General features: G+C 38.0%; 3 protein-coding genes across 6 annotated transcripts; 1 reads left to right on the forward strand and 2 right to left on the reverse strand.

The window, feature by feature from the left end:
• The first annotated feature begins 583 nt into the window (after window positions 1-583).
• LOC113728767 (uncharacterized) lies at window positions 584-8,459 on the forward strand. Of its 3 annotated transcripts, none has more exons than XM_072075185.1 (8): window positions 584-888; window positions 2,223-3,001; window positions 3,145-3,222; window positions 3,579-3,822; window positions 5,257-5,356; window positions 6,212-6,296; window positions 7,080-7,448; window positions 7,982-8,459. In XM_072075185.1, exons 2-8 carry the CDS (start codon window positions 2,357-2,359, stop codon window positions 8,180-8,182), a joined length of 1,722 nt encoding a protein of 573 aa, XP_071931286.1. In that variant the 5' UTR covers window positions 584-888; window positions 2,223-2,356; the 3' UTR covers window positions 8,183-8,459. The 3 variants fall into 3 exon arrangements, with proteins under 3 accessions (XP_071931286.1, XP_071931285.1, XP_071931284.1); XM_072075184.1 differs by having other exon boundaries at window positions 585-905; window positions 6,155-6,296; XM_072075183.1 differs by having other exon boundaries at window positions 585-888; window positions 6,155-6,296.
• A 201-nt stretch (window positions 8,460-8,660) lies between these two features.
• Window positions 8,661-12,954, reverse strand: LOC140035200 (uncharacterized). Its single transcript, XM_072075186.1, has 10 exons — window positions 12,508-12,954; window positions 12,358-12,414; window positions 11,902-11,979; window positions 11,674-11,727; window positions 10,927-11,009; window positions 10,282-10,381; window positions 10,123-10,185; window positions 9,387-9,650; window positions 9,203-9,263; window positions 8,661-9,120 (listed from the first exon to the last, which is right to left on the reverse strand). Exons 1-10 carry the CDS (start codon window positions 12,775-12,777, stop codon window positions 9,014-9,016), a joined length of 1,137 nt encoding a protein of 378 aa, XP_071931287.1. The 5' UTR covers window positions 12,778-12,954; the 3' UTR covers window positions 8,661-9,013.
• Window positions 12,955-16,362: 3,408 nt separating this feature from the next.
• LOC113728769 (uncharacterized) lies at window positions 16,363-22,284 on the reverse strand. Of its 2 annotated transcripts, XM_072075187.1 has the most exons (10): window positions 22,119-22,284; window positions 21,032-21,087; window positions 20,745-20,806; window positions 20,247-20,400; window positions 19,319-19,383; window positions 18,841-19,233; window positions 17,971-18,480; window positions 17,567-17,779; window positions 17,214-17,384; window positions 16,363-16,791 (listed from the first exon to the last, which is right to left on the reverse strand). In XM_072075187.1, the coding sequence occupies exons 2-10, from the start codon at window positions 21,057-21,059 to the stop codon at window positions 16,678-16,680; spliced, it is 1,710 nt and encodes a 569-aa protein (XP_071931288.1). In that variant the 5' UTR covers window positions 21,060-21,087; window positions 22,119-22,284; the 3' UTR covers window positions 16,363-16,677. The 2 variants fall into 2 exon arrangements, with proteins under 2 accessions (XP_071931288.1, XP_071931289.1); XM_072075188.1 differs by lacking the exon at window positions 21,032-21,087 and having other exon boundaries at window positions 22,119-22,259.
• Window positions 22,285-22,792: the final 508 nt, after the last annotated feature.

Raw genomic sequence — 22,792 nt, forward strand, 5'->3', positions numbered from 1 at the left:
TGTCGTCGTGCAAACGAGTGGAAGAATTTCTTTCTTCTTTTTTTTGTTGTGGTTTGGTGAGTGATCAAGGCAAAAGTGCCCCCCAATCTATGATTCAAGACTTTTTGGTATAGATTCATTATCGTCATTGAAGAAGAGTATCAAACACTAAATTTATCGGAACAACGCTAATAAAATTTTTAAAAAAAATTCCTTGCAGAGCAAAGTTGATTCTGCTTGCTCTAAGAATGAATGATAGCCCATTAACTAGTTCTAATAGTAATAAATCAATAAACACGAACGTTTTAATTAGTGTAACAGAATTTTGTCAAACTTTTGTAAAATCTTACGAAAGGACCATCTAAATGCACATTGCACGAAGACAAATTTGTTCCTTTTTGGCTAAAATCTATATATATAACAGAACATGAGAGATGAGATGGTTTTAGAGTTAAATTTTTTTGGCACTTTTTAAAAAAAAAAAATTTATTTCTATCCTGATGTACGCAATGATCAATGCCGTAAGTAATTTTAATAACTTCTAATATTTCTTTTTTAATAACTTTTTAGTAGTACATTCGGCTATATACTTCAGGAGAAGGAAGTGAAACTTACCTTTCCAGGGCACGAGGCCCATGCCCATCTGTTATAAGCCCACCCTATTCTACGCGCAAAGTGGAGAATAGGGAAAAATAAATAAATAAGGGAAAAAAGCAGGAAATCAAAACCAAAGAATTTTTTTTGAAAAAAAAAATCAAAAATTAAGTATTGCATCTTTGGAAGCGCGAGCTCCCGCTCAATCTCTGGTAATCAAGTTTTCAATTCCAAGTCTTAGGAGCTCCGAAATCGAACCGCAACCCGCTAAAAAGAGGTTCAGTTCGAAGCGCAACGCAAACCCCCAGAAAAGAGGTCCGAAGCGTAACCCAGTTCGTGCTTTCTCTCTTCCTTTCGTGCTCTAATTTTCTGGTCTTTAAGTTTTTTTTTTTTTTGTTTTTACTGTTGTACCATTGTTATATGACTCAGCTTAGATGAACAGAATGCTGTTTTTGAAATTCTGCTATTGCTCGATTGGAATTCTTTTGAACAAATTTTTTTGACAGTATTAGTTGTTTAAATTGGAATTGAAGCAAAAGAACTCATTTTGTATCTTCAGTAACTGGGAAACCCTTTTTTCCCAGCTTCAGTTGAGGTGTTTAGGGTTTTTCTGTATATTTCCTATTGTCGTGGTGGATTTTTTCAATTAAACCAACTGGTTGTTGAACTCTTTTTTTTTTTTTTTTTTTCTTGGGTTTTTTTGTGGATGTATTCTGTTGAAACTGCAAATGTAAACAAAATTTTGCATCTGACTCCTTGATTTATTCGTTGACATACACATTATTACCTTTTAGTGAGTATTTGTATGCATTTTTCCTGGGAAGCCTATCATGGTAAAAACTTGTAAGCGTCACTGGGTTAATTAGGGAATCAAGGTAGAAGAGTTACTTGTTCATTGGCCACTTGTATAGCAGTAGTGGTTCGTTGTCCTTTTTAATTGGAATGTAGCAAATTATGATTGCAAATTGCTGTCTCTATGGGTTAAGACTAGAAAGCTGTGAGTATTGGGAAACTCGTAGGCTTAGGAGCTGTTCTATCTAGTGTGGTGGAAGGGAAAGCTTTTAGAACTAAAAGGGAGCATGGAGAGTTATTAATGTCTAACTAGAAAAAACCAAGTTAAAGAAAAAGTTGGGTTTTTGAAGTAAAACTCATTTGATTTTAATAAATTGTGCAAAGATGAGTTTTTTTTTTTTGCTGTTATTTTAATGTGGGAAGTTTGGGGCAGGATCACTTTTGTGATGGTATGGTGGTTAAGGTTTTAGAAGAGAGTTTGGTTTATGAATCAGATGGACCACCTCTTGGACACATGAACTTGTGGTCCTTTGTACCTTTGGAATTACTTTCCAAGGACTACATGTCAATGCAGTTGGAATTTACTTGTCATGGACATGCCCCAGGCTCACTGGAATGTTAATCATACTATTCCCTGAGCTGAGGTTGTGGTAGGGGTTCAGGTTGTGCCAATCACTGTCTTTGTTGGACAGAAGAGTCACATAACATCAGCATCGGTGTTATGTTCTTCTTTCAGCTGGCCATGCTGATGCTCTGGAACAATTCAATATGTGGTCTGACAGTTTTGCTTATTCATTTAATGTATTGTTAATATCTAGAGATGTTTGCATTGCTAATACCTGCAGTGATCATTGCAGAATGGAATATATCTCCCCTTGTTGTGCACTTTAATTGATGTGGCTCTAAACAAAGTAGATTGTTGCCTAGTGTGTCTGGGACTTTTATTATAAGCTTGGAAATTCATCAGTCGAAAGTTAGCTAGTTGGGGGGAATGAAGCGCAGACGTAAGGGTGGTAAGAAAGGCAAAGCAAAGAAACCGAGAACACTTAGTACAAATGAGGTGGCACAAAGTTTGGTTACCTCAAATACAGAAGACAACCCTGTGATGAATGAATTGGACAATGATGAATTTGACTCTGGACCGGAGGCCGAGTCTCCATCTTCAACTGGAGCTGATCTGCCTGAGAAACCACCAATTGTAGATGAAAAACCAAAAACTCTTAATCCTGGCCATCCAAATGATGATACAAAGCCAAAATTAGTTTATGGACGTGTTAAAGTGAAGATCAAAGCTTCAAAAGCATTAGACTTGCAGCTCACTTCTTCAGATGCACCCACACACAGTGATACTGAGAAGAGTGGACAGCAAGTGGAGGTAGAAAACCAGGGAGCTCCCAGTGAAAAGATGGAAGACAGTGCTAACTCATTGCCTGAATCTAACATAGGCAATTCTGGGAATTCATCTAAAAGATCTGGCAGCATAAAATTAAAGTCATCAAGGGGATTTAGTTCATCAAGTATGAGCCCATGTAGTAATGTTGAAATGATGAAGGGAGAGAGTACACAGCAGAAAGAACCTGGGGTGCTCCGCCCGAATCCTCAACATGACAAGCAAGAGTTAGATGCTTCTTTGGAGGTACATATGAATGATCTGTTCGTTTTTTGATGTCACGTGTTTCAGAGATACTTCTCGTGAATGAGCTGTTCGTTTTTTGGAGGTACATGCAAATGATCTGTTCATTTTTTGATGTCACGTGTTTTTTGGTGTCACCTGTGTAGGTAATAAAGAAAGTTATGAAGATGGAAGCAGCTGAGCCCTTTAATGTACCAGTGAATCCTGTTGCTCTTGGAGTACCAGTAAGCATTTGTTGCTTTGCAAAGTTTTTGTTGCCATCTTATGCTAATGTTGGATGCAGAACAAATGGGGCCTTAAAGACTGTAATTTGCTATACAGTATGCTGATAGTTGTATTTGAGAAACTTCACAGAAAATGTTGCTCTAATCTTTTACCCTATATGGTACAACTTGTTTTAAATACTTGGAAGTTTTGAACATAGTACTGTTGTATTTGGTGAAAATGTTGCGTGAATGCTTAAGTTGGAACGTGTTACTAATTTCAGCTAGATGTCTTTCATGATTTTCATTTTATTTCTTTGTTTATCTTTCACATAAAGTTTTTAACATCAATTTATTGCCAAATGGGGCTGAACCAGGACTATTTTGATGTCATTGATACGCCTATGGATTTTGGCACCATATGCAGTAATCTCGAAAGTGGTATCAAGTACATGAACTCTGAGGATGTCTACAGAGATGTGCAGTATATATGGGATAATTGCTACAAGTACAATAATAAAGGTGATTACATTTTGGAGCTCATGAAACGGGTGAAGAAGAACTTCATGAAACATTGGACTGCAGCTGGCTTATACAGCGATCATGCAGAGGGAACCAATGGTAAGATTTATTTTATCTAAGGGGCCGTTTGGTTTAAGGATATTGGAATCAAGATTTGAAATAATGCCGATTTTCAGTGTTTGGATATAGGTATGGGTTTGAGATTTTGGAATGAATTCCAAAAATCGGGCAACTCTCCATTTCTGACCAAATTGAGAGGTTTTGTGAATTCCCTTTATTTAATTCCAAAGCAGATTTATTAAACATTTTCCACATTCACACTTGAACGACCCAATCGCTAGCACTCTTTGCTTTCCTCCCCCACCACTGACAACCCTTCTCCTTCCACTTCCCAATCTACTAGGCCCGTTGCTCTTTGTCATTCCAGCCCCACTCCTCCATCCCTTTCCACCACCATAGCCCGCAAGGCCCTAGGAATATGGGAGAAACTTCTATTTCACAAAAGTATTTCATCCTGATTGGCTTTGGCATGTGATGAACTTTTTCTGTTTTCTGGTTATTAGTCTCCCTAGGACCGTTGTTGATTTTTTAGACTGAAGTGGTAGCGCTAACGGACATGTAACTGGTGGAGTGATTGCTGCAACCTCCCTCTTTCACTTCTCTCCCATGGTGAAATCCCTTCAGCTATTTTTATTTTTGTTTTTTTCTGTTGAATCCTATTCGTCTTTGCTATAAATCAGGTCTGTTGATTTTGAAGTTTCATGAAAATTGATCAATTGTCCAAGTGATTTTGAGTTCCAAGAAAATTCATCAATGGTCAATGGGTTAAGTGCTGCAATAATGTGTAAAAGAGGAACGAAGAAGAAAAGTTAAAAATATAAAAGAAATTAAAAGTACAATTAAATAATAGACAATTTAATGTAATACCCATTCCTTGTTAATATTTACCAAACATATGTTGTTGTAATGATACCTTTGACCAAAACCCATACTAATTTTTGAGATATTATTCCAATTACAATTCCAATTCCAACCAAACGCCGAGTAAGCATTTTATTTTTTGACTTCGTTGTGAAAGAATACTATGTGTCTTATTTCTTGATTATATCTCATCTCTATGCTTGTGTATTGGGGTTCAGCTGTCTATTGACAATATTAGAGAACCTTTAGATGTGCTTCTGTTTATTGACAAGGAACATACTGCTGTTGGTATTGCTGATATGGTTCAGTTCTTTGATACACAAATCGGACCCTTCAGTTTCTTCCGTATGATTGTTTTGTATTCTGTTTGCTTAGTTCTTACACTGAATGGTTCTACATATTATAGTTTGTTTCAGTATTGGTAATTGCTGTTAGAATTGTGCAAGTACAAAAGTGAATCATAGGTTGTTTCCGGTTGAAAGTAATGGTAATGCTTAAAAAGATTATACATAAAGGTTTGAGCATAGCTCAGAAATCATTTGTTCAGTCTGTTCTTACCTACTTGCTGCAAACAAATTCAAAATATACTTTTTAATACCTTTCTTCTTGCAGGCAGTGATACAATTCAAGCAATGGATGTGACTCCTTCCATTCACGGAAAGATGCCTGTAAAAAATGGTGCCTTGAACGCTGCATCAAAGAAGCGCCATGGGTATGTTTCTGCAGGTTATCTTGTATGAATTTGAACTACATTTTGGTTTCTGTTGACCCCTACATGATTAAATAACTGACATATCAAAATAGGAACCTGAGAGCTTATTGGCCTGTTTGTTCTGAAACTAAATGGTTGATGATCATTTTGAGTGTTTTTGCTAATTGTCTGCAGATATGCTAGTATTAAACCATTTAGCATGGACTGATATCACTATTTGAAGAGAGACACATAGTTCAATGTGTTATTGGTTCTTCTGTCTCTCCCTTTCTCTCTGTCAATTTATGATTATTTTGGTTTATCTAGATTGACATGTCCCTTGATTCTGCTGCACTATATTGTTTGATGAGATTTTTGTTCTTCACTTACTATTAACAAGCAATGAATTCCTTGTGCCCTTTCTTTGTTCGTTGTTATTTTGGAATAAAACTATGAATATAGACAAGTATTATAGAAAGGACTAAGAAGTGCAAAAATGCTGGAAACTGGTTTAGAAGTCTCAAATTAAAATAAAATGATAAAGACAGAGTAGAACACAGAGACAACTAGGTAGAATTAATTATAAATTGGGGAGTGAAGTCTTTATTACTCATTGTGCATAGGTATTATACAGGAAAGAAAAGGTTCTCTTGCTTATTGATGCAATTTTTTGTTAGTTTCAATTTCATTAACCACTTTGAATTTGAAGTACAAGATTTTTTTCAGGCATTACTAGCTTAGTCACTCGTCGGTGGTGAGCTTCGCTTGTAATCCTTTTGTAGCTATTTTGAGTTGATGTGATTTTACAACGTATTCCAGTCTTAAAAAGCACAAGGACGGTTGTCTTTGTGCTATCTGTGTAATGATGCGGCGCAGACAGGAGCGCGAGGAGACTTCTCGAACGTTGGATGATCAGTTTGATGCTGGTGATGGTTATATGGATGAAGAGTTTAAGCCAGAGGTATATTTATTCATCGCCTTTGTTCAGTGCTTTTTGGTTAAATGTTTAGAAAGTCATAACTAGACCACCTCTGTGTCGGATTTTTGAAAAACAGCTTCTTCTTTTTTTTTTCTATGACCTGAGTTTTAGGAACTGCTGGTAGCTAAAGCTCTATATTGACTTTAGCAAGCACCACAGTTCACTCTATCTTGAACAATGTTCTTGCTTAAGCGATCTGCTGTTAGACGTATGTTTGATTCTCCATCCTTTGTTAATGTTTGCTCTACTTGTTTGTGGCCATAGCTTCGTCAGTTTCCTTTTGCTCATGCTAAGTGGTGTCTCCACAGGTCTTCTTTGAACATCTTTGCTTAGGCTTCTTTCACCTTTTTTCAGTTGATGCTACTGATACTTTTGTATTCTAAATCAGTAGAGACATCAGACATGAAAGCATGCACTATTTGTCCAAATAAATTGGATGACCAGTAGCTAAGTGTAGAGTTCTTGGTGGTTGTCCCTGGTCTATTGTGGAGATGGGTGGATGGGTGAGGTTATGGGGCTTTGAATTGTGTTCCGCTGAACTTGTGGGACAAGCTAACTATTTGGCTTTACAGGGGATTTTGGTTGAAATTTCTGATAGTAATCAAATGTCGTATCTGTTAGTTTACAGTCTGCTGAGCTTATCTGTTTTATGAGTCGTGGTCCCTAGGGGAGGTCACAGCAACTGTGTAGAACACATAAGAACCATCAGGAGCATTATTCTGTATCTTATACCATGTCATAATTATGTTATCTTCTGGTTTGAAGGAAGCTTCACCTACAGGAAGTCCTGGTGGAGATTATTCTTTAGCAAATATGGACAATTCACAAGAACAGGTTGCCGATGCTGACCTTGAAGAGAAAGGAGATGAAATGAAGTTGCAGGATACTGAAAATATATCACAACAGCAAGAGGACAAGCCTGAGGATGACAAGGAGAATTTATTGACAGATGAAGGAAAAGAAGAAGGTGAAATTTGTGAGCAGTTGGATCAGAGATCTAAAGACGAGCATGATGCACAAAACCATCCACCAAATCTGGAGTCAGGTGATGACTTGTCAAATAAAGCCAGCAGGGAGAAAACACCTCTACAGCATGAAGATAATACTGCAGCAATTGAGCAACGGAAGACTAAGGTGAGAAATTGACTATATCTGCTCGATAGGCTCAATACTAAGAGGTTGGTTATTAATCTTTAAAATGTAGTCAATTGAATATTGTAAGAGAAGCAAAATAGAAAAATGAAAGAAAAGGCATTTGTAGCTCCTATTGCATACTTAAACAAAACATTTAAGTTGAAATTCCGTACATTTGGTCACCACTAAAGAAAACTATGAGCTACACAGATCTCTGTTTACTTTGTCAACTTATATTCAGTCAATGTATTTAAAGACTCTTTACAAGCATAGAGGACAATACCTTTTGTTTGCCTTGTAGATATGAACAACACACTTGTTCTGTCCAGGTATATGGCTAGCAGAATTGTTTCATGACCCATTGTTGTCGCTAATGGTTTTTGGCTTGAAAACTGATATGCTTTAAAATTTCCAGCACACTTTTGTCGCTCAATATGTCACCAAAAAATGACACGATTATTAAATTTTGCGCCTCACTCCTTGGTAAATTGGAGATTATTCTAACTCTGGGATATGGCGCTTATTGTTCACAGGAGTTGCTGGACAAGAATCAAAGAGCTAAAATGTATGAGAGACTCCGTTATTTGGAAAATCCCATGCTTTTTGAGTTATGCGGCACCCTTTTTGATGATAAGAATAAATCTGTTTGGACGGGACCGCATTCTCTTGTTCATCAGGAGCGTTTTCCTCGCAAGAGCTCCATTCTTGCAGCTATTACTTCATTTATGAAGTAGCAAGTAGCTGCGGACATCGTTTCAGCAATTCAAGGAGCAAATCAAAACTATGAGTGCGTCTTTTCTTGGCTTTCAAATTTACACCAGGACCAAGGAGTTAATGGTTGCTTGAGGAATCTTTGATGTTTCATGACATGTTGAACGGCGAAGTGCTTTTATGTGATTTATTCCATCGCAGTACCCCCACTCCTTGCCTCCGAACTGTCTTCTACTCTTTGTTCCTCTTTGGATGGTGAAAAGATGTTTGGAAAATCGAATGCAGTCAGTCACCTGATCACCTCTGCGGTTTGAATTGATGGTGCGTTAGCCCTAGCATCAACAGGCAACAGAGCTGCAGAAGTTTTATCTCATTTTAATCAACTAAGTTCTGGCTACATAAAGGTCCTCAGGCACGACATAGTGAGCATGTTTGGTAACAACCAGAGAATATCGCTACTACTAATATAAATGAAAAAGGACAAAATCTATGCATCTTGCATGAGCTAACAAAATTAATAGAGTAATTTGCGGCTCCTTTCACAATTTAAATCAAGACACAAAAGATGCTATTCTTGTTTGCTTCATAAAGTCGGACAACTCTCAATACCCCTTCTCAGTCTATCCTAAGAGAGACACAAAATGAGTGTTGTATACCCAGGAAGCAGAACTCTTCACGGCTTCTGGTAAAACATGAAGTTAGTGGCTGCCACTTAATGAGTATATCAAACACACAATGCAATGTCATCTAAGCAGCAGCATGAGAATTGAAACAATCGGGTGTTATGCAAGCAAATGATGAATTGGTGCAGAAAAATCATCATGAAACAGAGTCCTTCCTTGGAGATGACCAATTCACATATCTGAAGCCAGATCGAACTTAACATGTCCAAGGTAGAGTCCACATGCTGGGGCCATCGGACTTGCTGCAGCTACTGTCTTTGCTTTCAGAATGCGTTCCACTGAAATGAAGCATGGCATGACAAATAAATCCAGAAAATTTACTAAATAAACATAGACAATACCGTCATTTACTGTTAATACCGTCATTTACTGTTAAGTTTCCCGTTCCAACAGATTTGAGAACACCAACCAGCAACCTAACCTGTTCAAAAGCTTTAACTTCAGAACACTGGGGCGTTTGAATTGTCACTAGTAGTAGACACATATTATTGATGAGAGACCGACACAAACTGGGATTGAATACAGTAAGAATGGTGACCCCAACCTGGTGGTACAGGAAAGAACGTGCTCGTGCAGTTACCACAAAGCAACGATGCTGTTTTCTCATGCCAAATGTTGGAATAGGCTCAACTTGAGAGGTGATTGTTGAAGAAACATGTGAAACCTCAGATTCTGATTTCAGGGAGGTTGCAAAAGAATCTTCTACTAAATAATTGCTCTGTTCTCTCTCTTTGATAGAAGGGAAAGATAGAGGTGAAACAACCTCAGTAACATTCAATTCATCCAAAGATCTGATTGGCGACTTTGCCTGACAAACAACCAACATCATAAAAACAAGATAAAAGGCACCTTGCAGATAAGTTTTGTATCATGGATGATTCTGAATGTCTTAAACCTACAGTTCCTGCTTTTCTCGAGCCATGCTGTCGGAAACTTTCAAGAGTGCTTTCTAAGTAAGTTTCCAATCCAAACCAAATTTTGTCAGAAGCTTCCAAGAATGCTTTGTAAGTAAATTTCCAAACCAGACCAAAAAAGATAATTTTTTTATCCATTTCAAAGGCATTTCAACTTTTTTTTTGGCATCTGAACCATGAGCTTTAGAACTAGAAACTGATCAAGTATTACACGGAACTTTGTAAAATAACATAACTGAGCAGTCAGACGATATAATCTGAGGTGCCATATGGTTAACCTCGTAGATGAAGGCCAGAGGCATCATATGGCCAGAGACACTGCAAAATGTAAAGTGATGATAGCTATCTAGGATATAAACAACAAACCTGACATGCAGCAGCCCTGAAAGAACTGAAATCATGACGTCCAACTAAAACTTGGCATGCCTTCTGAATTAAGATCAAAGTGAAACAATCTTTAGCCATCAAGGTATACAGCAAAAATCAAACTCAGAAAAAAAAATCATCAAAAAAATCAGGTCCAACCTGCATAGATAGAAGGTCTAGTTCGTCCGCAACATGCCAAGCACGGTCTTTTTCAAATGTTGACAAAGGTTCGGGACCAGACAGTAATCGATAGAAGTACCTAATGAAGATTTCGAGACAATTTAAAACTCACTACAAACTAAATACAAGCTTTGCTTGTCTCCAAACATTAAGTCCAAATGTTGGCAACCAATGCTAAAGTAGGTAGGAATGTAAGAGGAAATAGCGAGAGTACATAGTCAAATATTCCAGTACACTATTCACACTATAAGCATTAAGTGTTAAATCTGACTGCCAAAATCATGAGAAATGTTAACATAGCATACATAATTTTAGTCGCAATCTTTGTGAATAAATACAAAGCACATAGCTATATTTTGATTATCATTTGCAGCATAGTCTATAACAGTTCAAAACACACAAGAATCCTCTCTGCTTCCAAGGTACGCATATTCTAGAGCATTTGGACTAGCTACACCTTCATATTTTAACTGAATCCTATTCAACGCAGAGATTCAGAACTCTATGAATTGCTGATTCATACATGAAAGATCATGCATACAGTTCCCACAATCCATGTAAAGAAGAATTCTTATACCATATATAGCAGCATCAATATCAAAGTTTGGAACTGTTGATACCTACGTGCGTTCTTGAGCTTTGTATCTAGAATGAAAATCAGATGGAACACTCTGAACATCAATGACCATGATATCACCCTCATTCTTCTGGAGCAAAGCAAAGAGCAAAATATGTCATCATTTCCTTCAATTAAGGGCATTGGACATGATGCGTGAAGAACTAAATTACAGCCCTAACTTCCACTGCAACACGGGACAATGAAGATCCATTTTCAAGATTAGTTCCAGAAAAGCTAAGATGCTCAAGCACCAGTAAACAGAAAATTATGCAAATTTGACACTGTAAATAGCAGCATTTCTCAACCAAAGCAATTATACAAGGGGCTTGTGCAAAAGTTTTCTGCCAGCTATATCAAAATAGAGGCTGAAATTCTTCATTGTCTTTATACAGTAGTTGACACCATGATCCTTTCAGAGCTCGAAAGAGTCACAAGGGGACAGCAGTTTTCATGCATAGCTAAAATGGCTGCACACAGAACTGATAGGGAAGGGGAATAAAAGGAGTATTAAGGGTTTAATCTCATTTGACAATATATTTTTACCCGGGGCATCAGGAATGATGTGTAAGTTACCAAGGGATGATTTTCATCAGAAAAACAATTTGCAGCACTAAGCACAAGGAATCCTACCGACTATTTGTACAGCTTATTGTAAATTAAACATAAACTAGAAAAATCAAAGGTAACTGCAAGCGGACAAGTATAAGAGGGAAATTCTGAAATGAGGAGTTTTGCATAGAACATAAGTTTACCTGTAAGAAATGGTTGACAGCTTTCTTGACCACTGCAGGTTCATGGGGAGGTAACTGCATGCAAAGAGAGAGTTACAGGAAAAAAATTGTGTTCTAAGAAGGCATTGATGAGCTACCCAGCCTAAGCTTAATCGACTCTAGACTTGAAAACAAAAAAAAAAAAAGGCAACAACAGTTATCAATGCAAGAAAAAAAATCAGAAAGATTTTGAATTCTACAAGAATTTACCGTTTCACCAGGTTTCCTTTTGCTTATCCTTTCAACATCTACATGGCAAACATTTGATAAGGCATGAACTCCTGCATCCTAGAAATCCATATAAGAATGTTAGAGCTGATATGGTACATGAAAGACACTGATTTTGTTGGCGATGGATTGTTCACAAATGCAAGAAGAAACACCAGTATTGGACCAAGACAATAACGGTAAAAGACTTAAAAACACGAATACATATAGGAAAGCATGCATGGAACACCTCTATTGGAAGCAATTCACTGGACAAGTCACAAAATGCATAAATTTTAACCAAAATAAATAATGGAAGACAATTCAAGTACCACATCTTCTGCAGTCTCTCAATAGTCATTGGCCATGCACCTCAACACAAAATTTACATAGCCCCATTACTAAAGGGTAAACCATTCTGCAAAAAGGAATCCCCTTAGAGAGAGAAGCACAACTTACCGTTCGGCTAGAGCAAAATATTGAAACAGGCTGTCCAATGAATTTGTGAAAAGCCTCCTGAAAACACCAAAAATGAAACATAAACTACAAATAGTGATAAACACTTCAGCAGTTTCCGACATTAATGGTAGAAACAATTTAAATCATTACCTCCAGAACGCCGACGACGGTGCGGCAATTGGATTGCTGCTGAGCTCCGGCGAAGCGGGTCCCAATATACTCGATTGCAATCAAATAGCGCTGAACTCTAGGGTTCGGATTCATTTTAGTTTCGGTAACTATCGGGCCTTTTCGCTGATTCTCTTCTTCTTCGCAGCCGGATTCTCCAATGGGGTTGACTCTGGCGATTTTCTGAGGACGTTCGGGGGAATGATTTCCCGGGCGTCGATTGAGGGACTGCCTTGATTGATCGGCGCTCATTGGTGGCCGTCGGTTGGGAGCTTTCAGGCAGGGTGTATTCGTAATTCCCAGGGGTTTAAGTTTTGGCGGTTGGAAATGACTAATGAGGACAAGTGGCGTCTCAGGCAGCGGAGACAAACACCGCACTTCAGAAAGGCGCAGAATTAGATCGCCTCTCAGTTCACGCCTATTGTAACCCGCTTTTGGATTGCTTTAAATGGTCTTCTTAACTAGCAAGGCCCCTCTGTATCCTATCCTTGAAAAGCTTTTAATATTGTAAGAAAACCACGCCTTTTGGGCCATCAGCCTGAAAGCCTAAACTGCAGGCAGGAAAGATTTCACGCCTTCGTTTGCTCATTACTCGTATATCTTTGCCGATTTTGGCAGCCAGGAAGGATTAGAAAAGCTGAAGGATTGATGATAAAAAAATAATTCCAAAATAAAAAAAAGAAGCGTGATTTTGCATCCCTCTTGTGCTAGTAATAAAAATAGTAGTCTTGTTTTAGATTTTCATAGCCCTCTTGTGCAATGATTATGGAAGTTTCCACAAGACTAGTAGATGATTTGAGAAATTTCCTAAGATGTGAGAAAATCAATTAAGACCTTATATTTGATCTCTCAATCAATCTTTCCTTATGTTCTTGAAGAGTAATTAATATATGGTACGTAAAATCACAAACGGGGGGACTGCCTTTTTTTCTTTTGTTTTTTTAGCAAGGTAATATTGCACATACCATATATACATCACCAATCAATTAACGTTATATGGACAGTGATACACTTCTTGGAAATTAAGCAACTCCATGATATCTATCTATCTTTCTTATATAAAGGTTGTGAACAACTCCATTCTTTTCCTAAATCCGGTTAAGGCAAGCCACGCTGAAGAATCAATCAAAGGTAATTTCTTGAGTTAATTATTATACTTTCTACTGTTTTTTTTTTTTTTGGTTCCCTAAGAAAAATTGCTTTGTGGCCACGATTCAAAGCTAATTTCTTCAACAATTTTTTTCCGCTAAGATAAGAAAACTTATCTTTGTTTGCTGTTTTCCACCATGCATGCATGTTGGAGTAATTAATAGCTATGGTCAGGGCATTCATATATTGAAATCATCCCTCCCTAGCTTCCATGGATGAATAAATCTTTATTAATAATGCTAGTTATAAATCATTAGCAAAAAAGCTCAATAAATGGTTGAATATATAAATCCTAATTCATAATCAATGTCGTTTCTTTCTTTTACTTACTGGTAAGACTTTAGATTTTCATCCACATATATATATATATAGTGTCAATATATAAATATCGCTTGCTTGCTTGCTTGCTTTAATAATGTTCCGTTCCGTTTGTTTCACTACTTTCTAGTTTCAATTTCTACCACTTGTTGTAGTGATCGATTATCATGGGCCGTGCAAAGTTGAACATGGAACTGATTGGGAAAGAAAAATCACGGCACATAACTTTCAAGAAGAGAAAGGAGGGGTTGCTGAGGAAGATTCATGAGTTCGCTACTCTATGCGACGTGGACGCATGCATGATCATCTACGGCCCTAAACAGGAGAGCGCTTCCATGGAGTCCGGGATTTGGCCGGAAAATTCTGATGAAATCTCGCGCATGATCGACACATACCAAGGCAAGTCTAAGGACAGTGCAACGAGGGTCTTCGGTTTGCAGGATTTTTTCCAGGATAGGAACAAGAGAGTGGAAGACGAACTCGATAAGGTGCGCAAAAAGGCCGCGGAAATACAGTACCCCACTTGGATTGATCCTATGAGCCATCTTTCAGAGATGGAACTGAGAAAATTCGCTGCAGCGGTGAGCGATAAAATTGAAGTTGTGGACTCCAGGATGGAAGCAATATGCAGGGGATATGATGATGATGATGATGATGATCATCTCCATCATCATCTTCTCCTTCATAACCACCACCATAACCATTATAGTCAGATTCAAAACAGGTATTTAATGACGGAAGGATCACAACAGCAGCCAACGATTGATTTCACAGCAGCAGCTACGTCCTACAACAACAATGACAACGCAAGGTTGTCTGGATTGATCCAGAGAGGAGTTGAATTGGAGCTTATGAATCATCAACAAGTCAGCATTGGCCCTGCTCCGCTGAATCCAGTAGAGATGCACGTACCTATGGCACACTACCCTGCTGCGGCTACTATTCACCATCAGATGAATGAAAATGAGCATCATCATCACCATCATCAAGCGCAATTGGGGGGTAGTGCATCTAGTATACAGTGCGCATCATTCAAGTATTATGGATCGAGTTCCGGAGGCGGCGGCGGCATGGTGGCCGGCAGGGGTGGTGGGGTGCTTGATAATATGGTATATAATCATCCCAGGCCGTTGGCTCGCTACTATGGTCCAAGCGTGCAACCGGTGGTGGCACCGTACGTGCAATATCCCCATTTGATGCCTAATGTTTCACCCCAAATGCAGTCTTTGAGGGAGAATGACTACAATGATATGATTCACTATCGGGTGATGGACCAGAAACCACCAAGGCACTAGTTATTGATTATTAATTATTTTACACTACTTTGCATTTTAAATTAAACGCTTCGTAATGGTCTTAGTTTTTCTGGAGAATACTATTTATATATATTATTATGACAGCGTGCACTCTTTTGATGTTTGACGAGAGTCAGTAGTGGCATGAGGTTTTAATCTAAATCTAATGCATTACGTGTTTTTGCTATGTTGGACTTGGCTACTAATTATTTTACGCTGAGGTTGTTTCTTTTATTTTGGTAACGGAGAAGATAAATTTTATGGAATGATGCAACAGTTGACAAGATATTCGCGAGTGAGTGACAATTAATATTTTTTTTGTTTTACCAAGGATGAAAATTCTTTTGCAACGTAACGTGTTCGGGTTCGCGCAAGCTTTTTAAGCTGCTCCGATCGTGCATGATTTTTCACCGCACTAGCTACTAATGGAGTTCGTTAAATCGAGCTTCACGTTCGGGTCTCATTTGATCTTGTCGAGTAACAGATCCTGATTAATTTTGGTCATGCTTCGTGATAATTTACTCAGCTCGTTCCCGAAACAATTTACCAAAGCCCAAGGCCCGAATGGAATTGTTCCCAGTTCCCACCCACCTGAATCTTTAATTTACTTTTTTGTAGCTGTTTTTCAGCCGGTCGCCGAGCGCAAAAGACAGTCACAATCAAAATTATTGCAACCATACCACACAGCCATGATGATGACGATGATGGTACGAACCCCACATTATAGGATTATCATGTTGAATTTGGGTTCTGCTTTGCCCTTGACTAAAATCTCTCCTGAACAACAAAAGCTAGGCTAAGGAGGACATGCACCATTTTCCACTCAATGCTCAGCCAAATAGGCGCAATCCGCCGTCATCCAGTCTCTCCTCAGAAACGAACTTCCTATATTTCACTACGAAGGCAGGCAAGAAGACATTAGCCAGTTTGGACGCTAGATTTGCTGATGGAAGAACGGCAGTAAAACAGAGCGAGGCGAAATCATTCCTTAACCTAACCAGGAACCGCATAGCATTGAGAAACCTAGTCTTCACCGTCAGTAACAGAAACGCAACCCAGAGGGCAACAGATAAACTACCGACAATAAGCAACCAAAAACATTAATCTGATGTCAAAAGACTAAGCAAGCAAAATGGAGATGAAACATCTCCCTTCGCAAAAATTAAGAGAAAAACATCAATTAAACAAAAAAAAAAAAAAAAAAAAAAAAGCCAACCAGATTTTAAGACCCAGCAACATACAAGACATCAAAGCCGCCCCTCTAAACTAGATTCAGGTAGAAAGCAAAAGAAAAATACGTATAGAAAACAATGAAAAACCCCTGTGGTGCTTTAAAGCTGTTCTGACAACTAAATCGCCTTTTTAAGAGGCGCTTTGTCTTCTATCTAGTTCACACAGTGCTCTTCAGCGGGAGAGGAGGATTAAGTGAGAGGTCTTTTGTGAGATTGACTAATGATGGCATCAAATCCGTCCCATTTGTCTTGCAGCCTTCCTTAAGGGGCTTCTGCAAACCAAAATAAGAATTGGTTGTTAAAATGTATACATTAACAACACCCCCCCCCCAAAAAAAAGGGATAGGGCCATGGGGAAACTAATCTAAACACTAAATTATACATCCATCACTTCATTTACAGTTGTCTCGGAGTTAGAACAAGACATTGCTTTCAATTAACAAAAGGGCACACCCCATGGATTGTTGTCCCCCATCAAGCCCCCCATCTTGGATGAAAATAAATTCAGTTTCAAGCTTCAAAACATGGTCTACAGAAAACATCTAGAAATGATTACACAGAATATTTACTGCAGCAGAGGATGCAGTTAGAGACTCGGGGGAAATACCAAACTCAATTCATATTACATTAACACCCAGAAATATTGACATGATTCTGTCTATTTTTGGGCACAGAGAGAGAGAGAGAGACTGACTGGACTATCATCCTCCTTGAGTACATCAGTCTGAAGAGTTGGCTTTGTGCTTCTATGGGCTTTTAGCGACTTCTCCCGACCTCCGTAGAACTTGAAATCATCTAACAGTGACGTCTTAGCAGAATAACTTTTGAAGATGCTGAGCATTTCTAACCCTTGCTTCAGTCCAATCTGAAATAGAAGCGATATAGAAAAGCAATTTTATACTCCAAAAGTAAAGGAATAAAGACAAAACACTTTCATCTTTGGACACAATATAATATAACCATACATGTATGCATACAAAAGCACCTACAATATGAAAGCTTAATTATACAAATGAACTCATAATAAAAAAAAGAACTAAGTGCTACCTCCTGAGTGTCCCTGCTGTAGGTAACAGCCCTGTTATCATTGTTTTCCAAGATTATGTGCCGCAACAGACTATTGGGGACATCTTTAACTATGTGCCACTTGACAGGGAAGAACCCATTCCACTTGTCAAGCTGCCAAAAGTCCATGTTTTTGTTAAAGTCGACCTGCCCAACCATCTCAGCTACACCTAGAAACTGTCCACTACCATTCACCTGGAAACGAAGTGTAAACAGATTAGAAAAACCAATCATTGCACAATAAACAATAAGACACAAATTATTTGGTAAATGGCACACAAACAAATATACATGCGACAACATTTGAAAGATGTATTTACTCGAACAGATCCAGTAGATTATGAAATCCAAGAAACATCCTTAAGAAAGTATACACATAAACTCACTGAAAAGAACAGGAAAATTGGACATTTGGTGCCCTTTTCAGTTGCTTTAAACTCAGCATCACGGAAAGCAGCATCTAGTTTCTTGTTGCCATTTGGAGTGCTAGACCAGACATCATATTTAATGCATTTGTGAATATCATCTTCACTGTATGACTTGATGACATAAAATTTTCCATTGTCATACTCGCATTGAAAATCCTCCAAATTGTATTTATCCCTCTGAACAGTCAGCTCTGCTTGTTCATCATCAGCTGACAACTTTGAATGCTCACTCTTACCATTCGCCCTAGGACCACGGCTCAGCTCATTTGAAGCTTCATTTTCTCCTTCTCGCCTAAAATTACTTCTTGACCTAGATCTTTGATAGGTGTTCCAAACTCTACCATTTGGTTGGTAGTTCATTGGACCATAGTGCATATAAAGGCCTCTATTTTGGTTGCTGAATGCAGACAACTTCCCAGCAGGGTAAACCCCATTCATATTCTCAATTGACGGGAAACCAGGACCTAACTGGAAGAGGAGACAAATTACAAAGTCGAATTACAAATTTCATGATGACAGAGTAACATATCATGCATGCAAAAAATGACTAAACAATTTATTGCGGCCTAGGTGACCCAGAAAAATATATTTAAAAAGTCCAACTTTTCTCCCAAAGAACAAAAGGGACTAAAATACCACTAAATCAACAAAACCTTGGGCATAATACTAATTTCTGATTTCAAGCCCGCCTAGATGTAACCACCAAGCGTGCAACTCATACCATATCTAACCACTTGCAATTACAAAAATCTTGTTGTAACTTGCATGTGAACTAGTCTTTTCAAATACTTAAACACGCATACCAACAGATTCTCATAAAGAGCATACCTTGTTCAGTGGTTTGAGAGGTCTAGTGTGAGGGAAGGACTTGCAAAAATCAGATGGCAATGTAAATTTTCGAGCTTTTGAATTCAAAGGCACAGTTGATGAAGAATTAATTGTTTTTGAAGAGTTAATAACGCTCGAATTGACAGACTCATTCTGGCCAAAGGCAGCTTTTACATCGTCAGTTTTGCTAACAACTCTATTCTTGACATCTCCAACATACATCGAATCCCATGTATGAGGTGGCAAGGCTTCAGATCCATATGAGACCGGTTGCTGAAAATATCCAGATGATACATAGGGGAGCTGTTCCCCATCAGCACCAATAAACCCAGTGTTGTAAGGATTATAGCCAGGCAAATAATAGAGCAGTGAGCTATTGTCTGATGGGATACCCTGCAAATAAGCAAAAGTTAGATGTCACAGACTAGTGCTCTGGCATATAAAGTTAAAGAAGAAAAAAATGCACGCTAGAACATACTGAGTAACCACCACCCATGGCAAGATAACCTTGATCATCCAATTGATTAAAGGTTCCATTATACCCTGCAAAAACAGAAAAATGAATTGACGAAATGTAAGACTCAACAAAAAGAAAAGCACCCTACAACATAACCAGATTGCCCTGGATTTGTTACAAAGAAGGCATTAGATACGTGTACCCACAACCTCCCCAGTACCAGTTCCTTTCAATTGTCTTGTTCTTGATCTATTCATTTTCCCATTGCATCATATTGATCTGCTAGGAATTCACAAGACCTATGAAGCCACTTAGTTTTGAGTTCCATAACGCCCTTGTTCCAATGGATTACTATATACTACATGCATACACTTTTATGACAAAGTCTAACATCCTCATGTGCCATTTCATTAGAAATATGTTTTAATGCATACTGAGTGGGGGTTAATCATATGACAATGTGCAAACCATGAGATACTCTTAACAAGTGCAAATAAATGCAGTACTCACAGCTTATGTTTAGGAAAAATAGGTCTCAGAAGATAGAACAGCCATATGTCTCATTTTACTCAAAAATAATGTATGACACAATTGAAAATAATTTATGAAGGACAATACTGTGCAATTGAAAAAATAATGATGAGCTCAGGTACTGGCATATCCCTTCATATTTGATATACTTGCAAAACAAAGAAAAAAGGTTGAATATTCAGTTTTCCATCCAAAGAAGGCATCAAAAGACAGGCATATGCTCTGTTCACTCCTTCCATCTTATGACAAGTTAAAAGCATTGTAACAGTTTGAAAACTCAGAGAAGGGGGAGGGACAACACCCAAATGCTCAAGTCCTGAAATTATCCTAATTCAAAACTAAAAGTTTTTTCCCAACACTGGCTAACCTGAAATCAAAAAGAACCGTATTTAGTAACAGAACCCATGCAATATCTGACCTGGGTAGTAATAATTGTAACAGCTAGTGGGTGGATAATAAACACCTTGCTCTGCATCTAAATTTTGATTGTCACCCTTGAGGCCAGTTGTAACATCCCCCAAAGTAGGCAAAGGAGAAGCCGTGTCAGAAGCTAATCCATTTTTGTTTGAAGCCTAAGGTGCAGAAGAAAACAAAAACCAAATATAAGCCAAAGAAATTACTTGGTGGCTTACGCATACACTTCCCTGGTTAAAATTTAATAAATGCATGCAACGTAAAACTACAACATGTCGCTAGGATGAGTAAAATTTGCACGAGGAACAATACAACCTTATAACTTTATCAAAAAAAAAAAAAGACAATAGCCAACAGCAAAAGGCAAGATATATAAAAATAAACCACTCAAAAAGGATGAGCGAAAAGAAAAGAGGGAAAAAACTATTTCGGACGCGAAGTGAGCAAGGAAAAAATACCAAGCATGCTCAAGTAAGCAATGGTAGGGGGGCCACAGGCTTACCATATCTTTCTCAGGTTTAACAGCAGCGGAATCAGGCTTCAGACCTTGAACCATTTGCTCAGCTGTAGAATAAAGTTAAAGAGTAACAATACCCTTTTCAGGAAGATAACAGTCAATTGCAAGGAACTTTTAGAGCATAAAAACTTGATTAATTGAAAGAAATTCTGTCACTTTTCAATCAAAGCAAACATTAGATGACACATTAAAAGTTCCAAAAATATAAGCAGACTGTGTGATACACTGTAAATTCACCCAATGACTATCCATTAACCATAGACAAAGGATACAATTCTCTATGATCCTCTCTCCAGCCATTTGCGATCTTCAAAATCAAAATCCTTGCCTACAACCAAGTACAACTCAGCAGGAAAGATCACTGGGAATGAAGCAGAGTAACAACAAAGCGGCACAGACACCAAACAAGTAAACTTGTGGCGTTGTTTCCAATCAGATATTTCTTTTCAATAAGGAAATAATTCTTCTGAAATATCATAAACTGAAAGTCAATCCTCCTCCCAAATTTTTAAAAGCAGAATACTTCTTTTCTTTAAAAAGGGCAGAATAGTTAACAAAAAGAGAAAGATAACAATTAAACGTAAATAAAAAAGAGCATAAGGAGTATCCATGACAATAGAGATTCTGTCCTACCCTCTTGCAGAAAAGAAAATTAAAAATTCCTCGCTCCTTTTACTAAACAAATTTGGATATTAATCGGGTCGTGATGGTGCGACAGAAAAGCAGAACATTCCCAAGTAGTAATAAGCCCCACACACTCGAAACATATTTGATAAAGACAACCCGATTACTCCATGCCATAAATCAAAATTAAAAAAAAAAAAAAACTATTTCTAGTTACCCACCAACAAGATTATTTCCTAAGAGATCTTTCTTAGTTTTCAAAAACAACGGAAGCCACAAAACCAGCAAGTCAACCATCCAATAAAAATCCCCCAAGATATTAAGACCAAAATGGAAAAAAATAAATTTAATCAGTTTTACCTCTTTCAAAAAAAGAAAAAAACACAGAGAGAGAGAGAAGCAAATAACGAACCAACAAAACAAACTTCATCGTTTCTCCCAGCAGAACAAAGGAAAAACAAAAGAAAATAATTTACTATTTTGCATTTCTAGCAAAATCGTCATTCACTATTAAAAAATAAACTTATTTCACAAATCAAATCTAAAAACAATTAAGCATTTCTTACTAAACATTAAAAAAAAAAGCATGCAAAAATCAAAACAGTAGAAACCGCAAAAAAGAACATAAACAAGTAGTCAACTAGTGCCTCAACTCTGTGCAGTGAAACAAAAAACCTGCGTGATTATGACTAAAAAAGAAATCCTAAGAAAAAAGACAGGTAAAGTAGATCTAACCTAGCAGAAGGGACCGAAAAGAGTCAACAAAGCAGAACGGCTGATCGGAACCCTAACACCTCAGACTCTGATCCGGAAGGATTTAAGGAGCTGGCGGTAGTACGGAAAACCGCTTCGGGGGTTTAAAAGCGGTTTCCCGTGGGGAGAGGCAGAGAAGGAAAAGGGGGAGAAAAATGGCAGCGTGGAAGTATATAAGAAAGGGAGGCGCGCGGAGAGCGTGATGAGACACTGTGGACTAACCCTTGATGCTCTTCATCTGACGGCTGCTTTTGCTTTCTTAGTTTAGGAGACTAAATGTGGGCGGTTGGATCACATATAAGATGGTCCTGAACATCGATGACTTTTCTTTCATTTTCTTTTTCCTTTTTTTATTTTTCCCTCCTTTTTTTGTCCTTTTTTAGTGTTTGAGGGGGAAGGGATTGTAGACTAATTTAATTTCGAATGGGACCATGGTCCATGAAGATGGGCGGGGTTTGGTGGTACGGGCAATGTAACGAATCAGGTTCACCTCATTTACATCTTTTCAGCTTGAGGGTCATTATTGTGGTTCAAATTGCAAACTAATCAAGTGGCTCGTGATCAATTTGAATTCGAGTTCCGTTAACATCAAATTCGAGTTGACTTCGAACTGATCAAGTCAAACTTGATTTTAAAGATATTCATCTCGTTAACTT

This window comes from Coffea arabica, chromosome 2c, assembly GCF_036785885.1.
Source record: "Coffea arabica cultivar ET-39 chromosome 2c, Coffea Arabica ET-39 HiFi, whole genome shotgun sequence".
Lineage (NCBI taxonomy): Eukaryota > Viridiplantae > Streptophyta > Magnoliopsida > Gentianales > Rubiaceae > Coffea > Coffea arabica.

Excerpts from the sequence above, each read along its gene's own strand:
- LOC113728767 (XM_072075184.1), top strand. The coding sequence starts at position 2,357 with ATGAAGCGCAGACGTAAGGGTGGTAAGAAAGGCAAAGCAAAGAAACCG. Across the intron at positions 3,823-5,256 it reads TCATGCAGAGGGAACCAATG|GCAGTGATACAATTCAAGCA; the intron begins GTAAGATTTATT and ends TTCTTCTTGCAG. Across the intron at positions 5,357-6,154 it reads GCATCAAAGAAGCGCCATGG|TCTTAAAAAGCACAAGGACG; the intron begins GTATGTTTCTGC and ends AACGTATTCCAG.
- LOC140035200 (XM_072075186.1), bottom strand. The coding sequence starts at position 12,777 with ATGAGCGCCGATCAATCAAGGCAGTCCCTCAATCGACGCCCGGGAAAT. Across the intron at positions 11,980-12,357 it reads TATTTTGCTCTAGCCGAACG|GATGCAGGAGTTCATGCCTT; the intron begins GTAAGTTGTGCT and ends ATGGATTTCTAG. Across the intron at positions 10,382-10,926 it reads TACAAAGCTCAAGAACGCAC|GTACTTCTATCGATTACTGT; the intron begins GTAGGTATCAAC and ends AATCTTCATTAG.
- LOC113728769 (XM_072075187.1), bottom strand. The coding sequence starts at position 21,059 with ATGGCTGGAGAGAGGATCATAGAGAATT. Across the intron at positions 20,401-20,744 it reads TTAAACCTGAGAAAGATATG|GCTTCAAACAAAAATGGATT; the intron begins GTAAGCCTGTGG and ends TCTGCACCTTAG. Across the intron at positions 17,385-17,566 it reads ACAGCAGGGACACTCAGGAG|ATTGGACTGAAGCAAGGGTT; the intron begins GTAGCACTTAGT and ends CTTCTATTTCAG.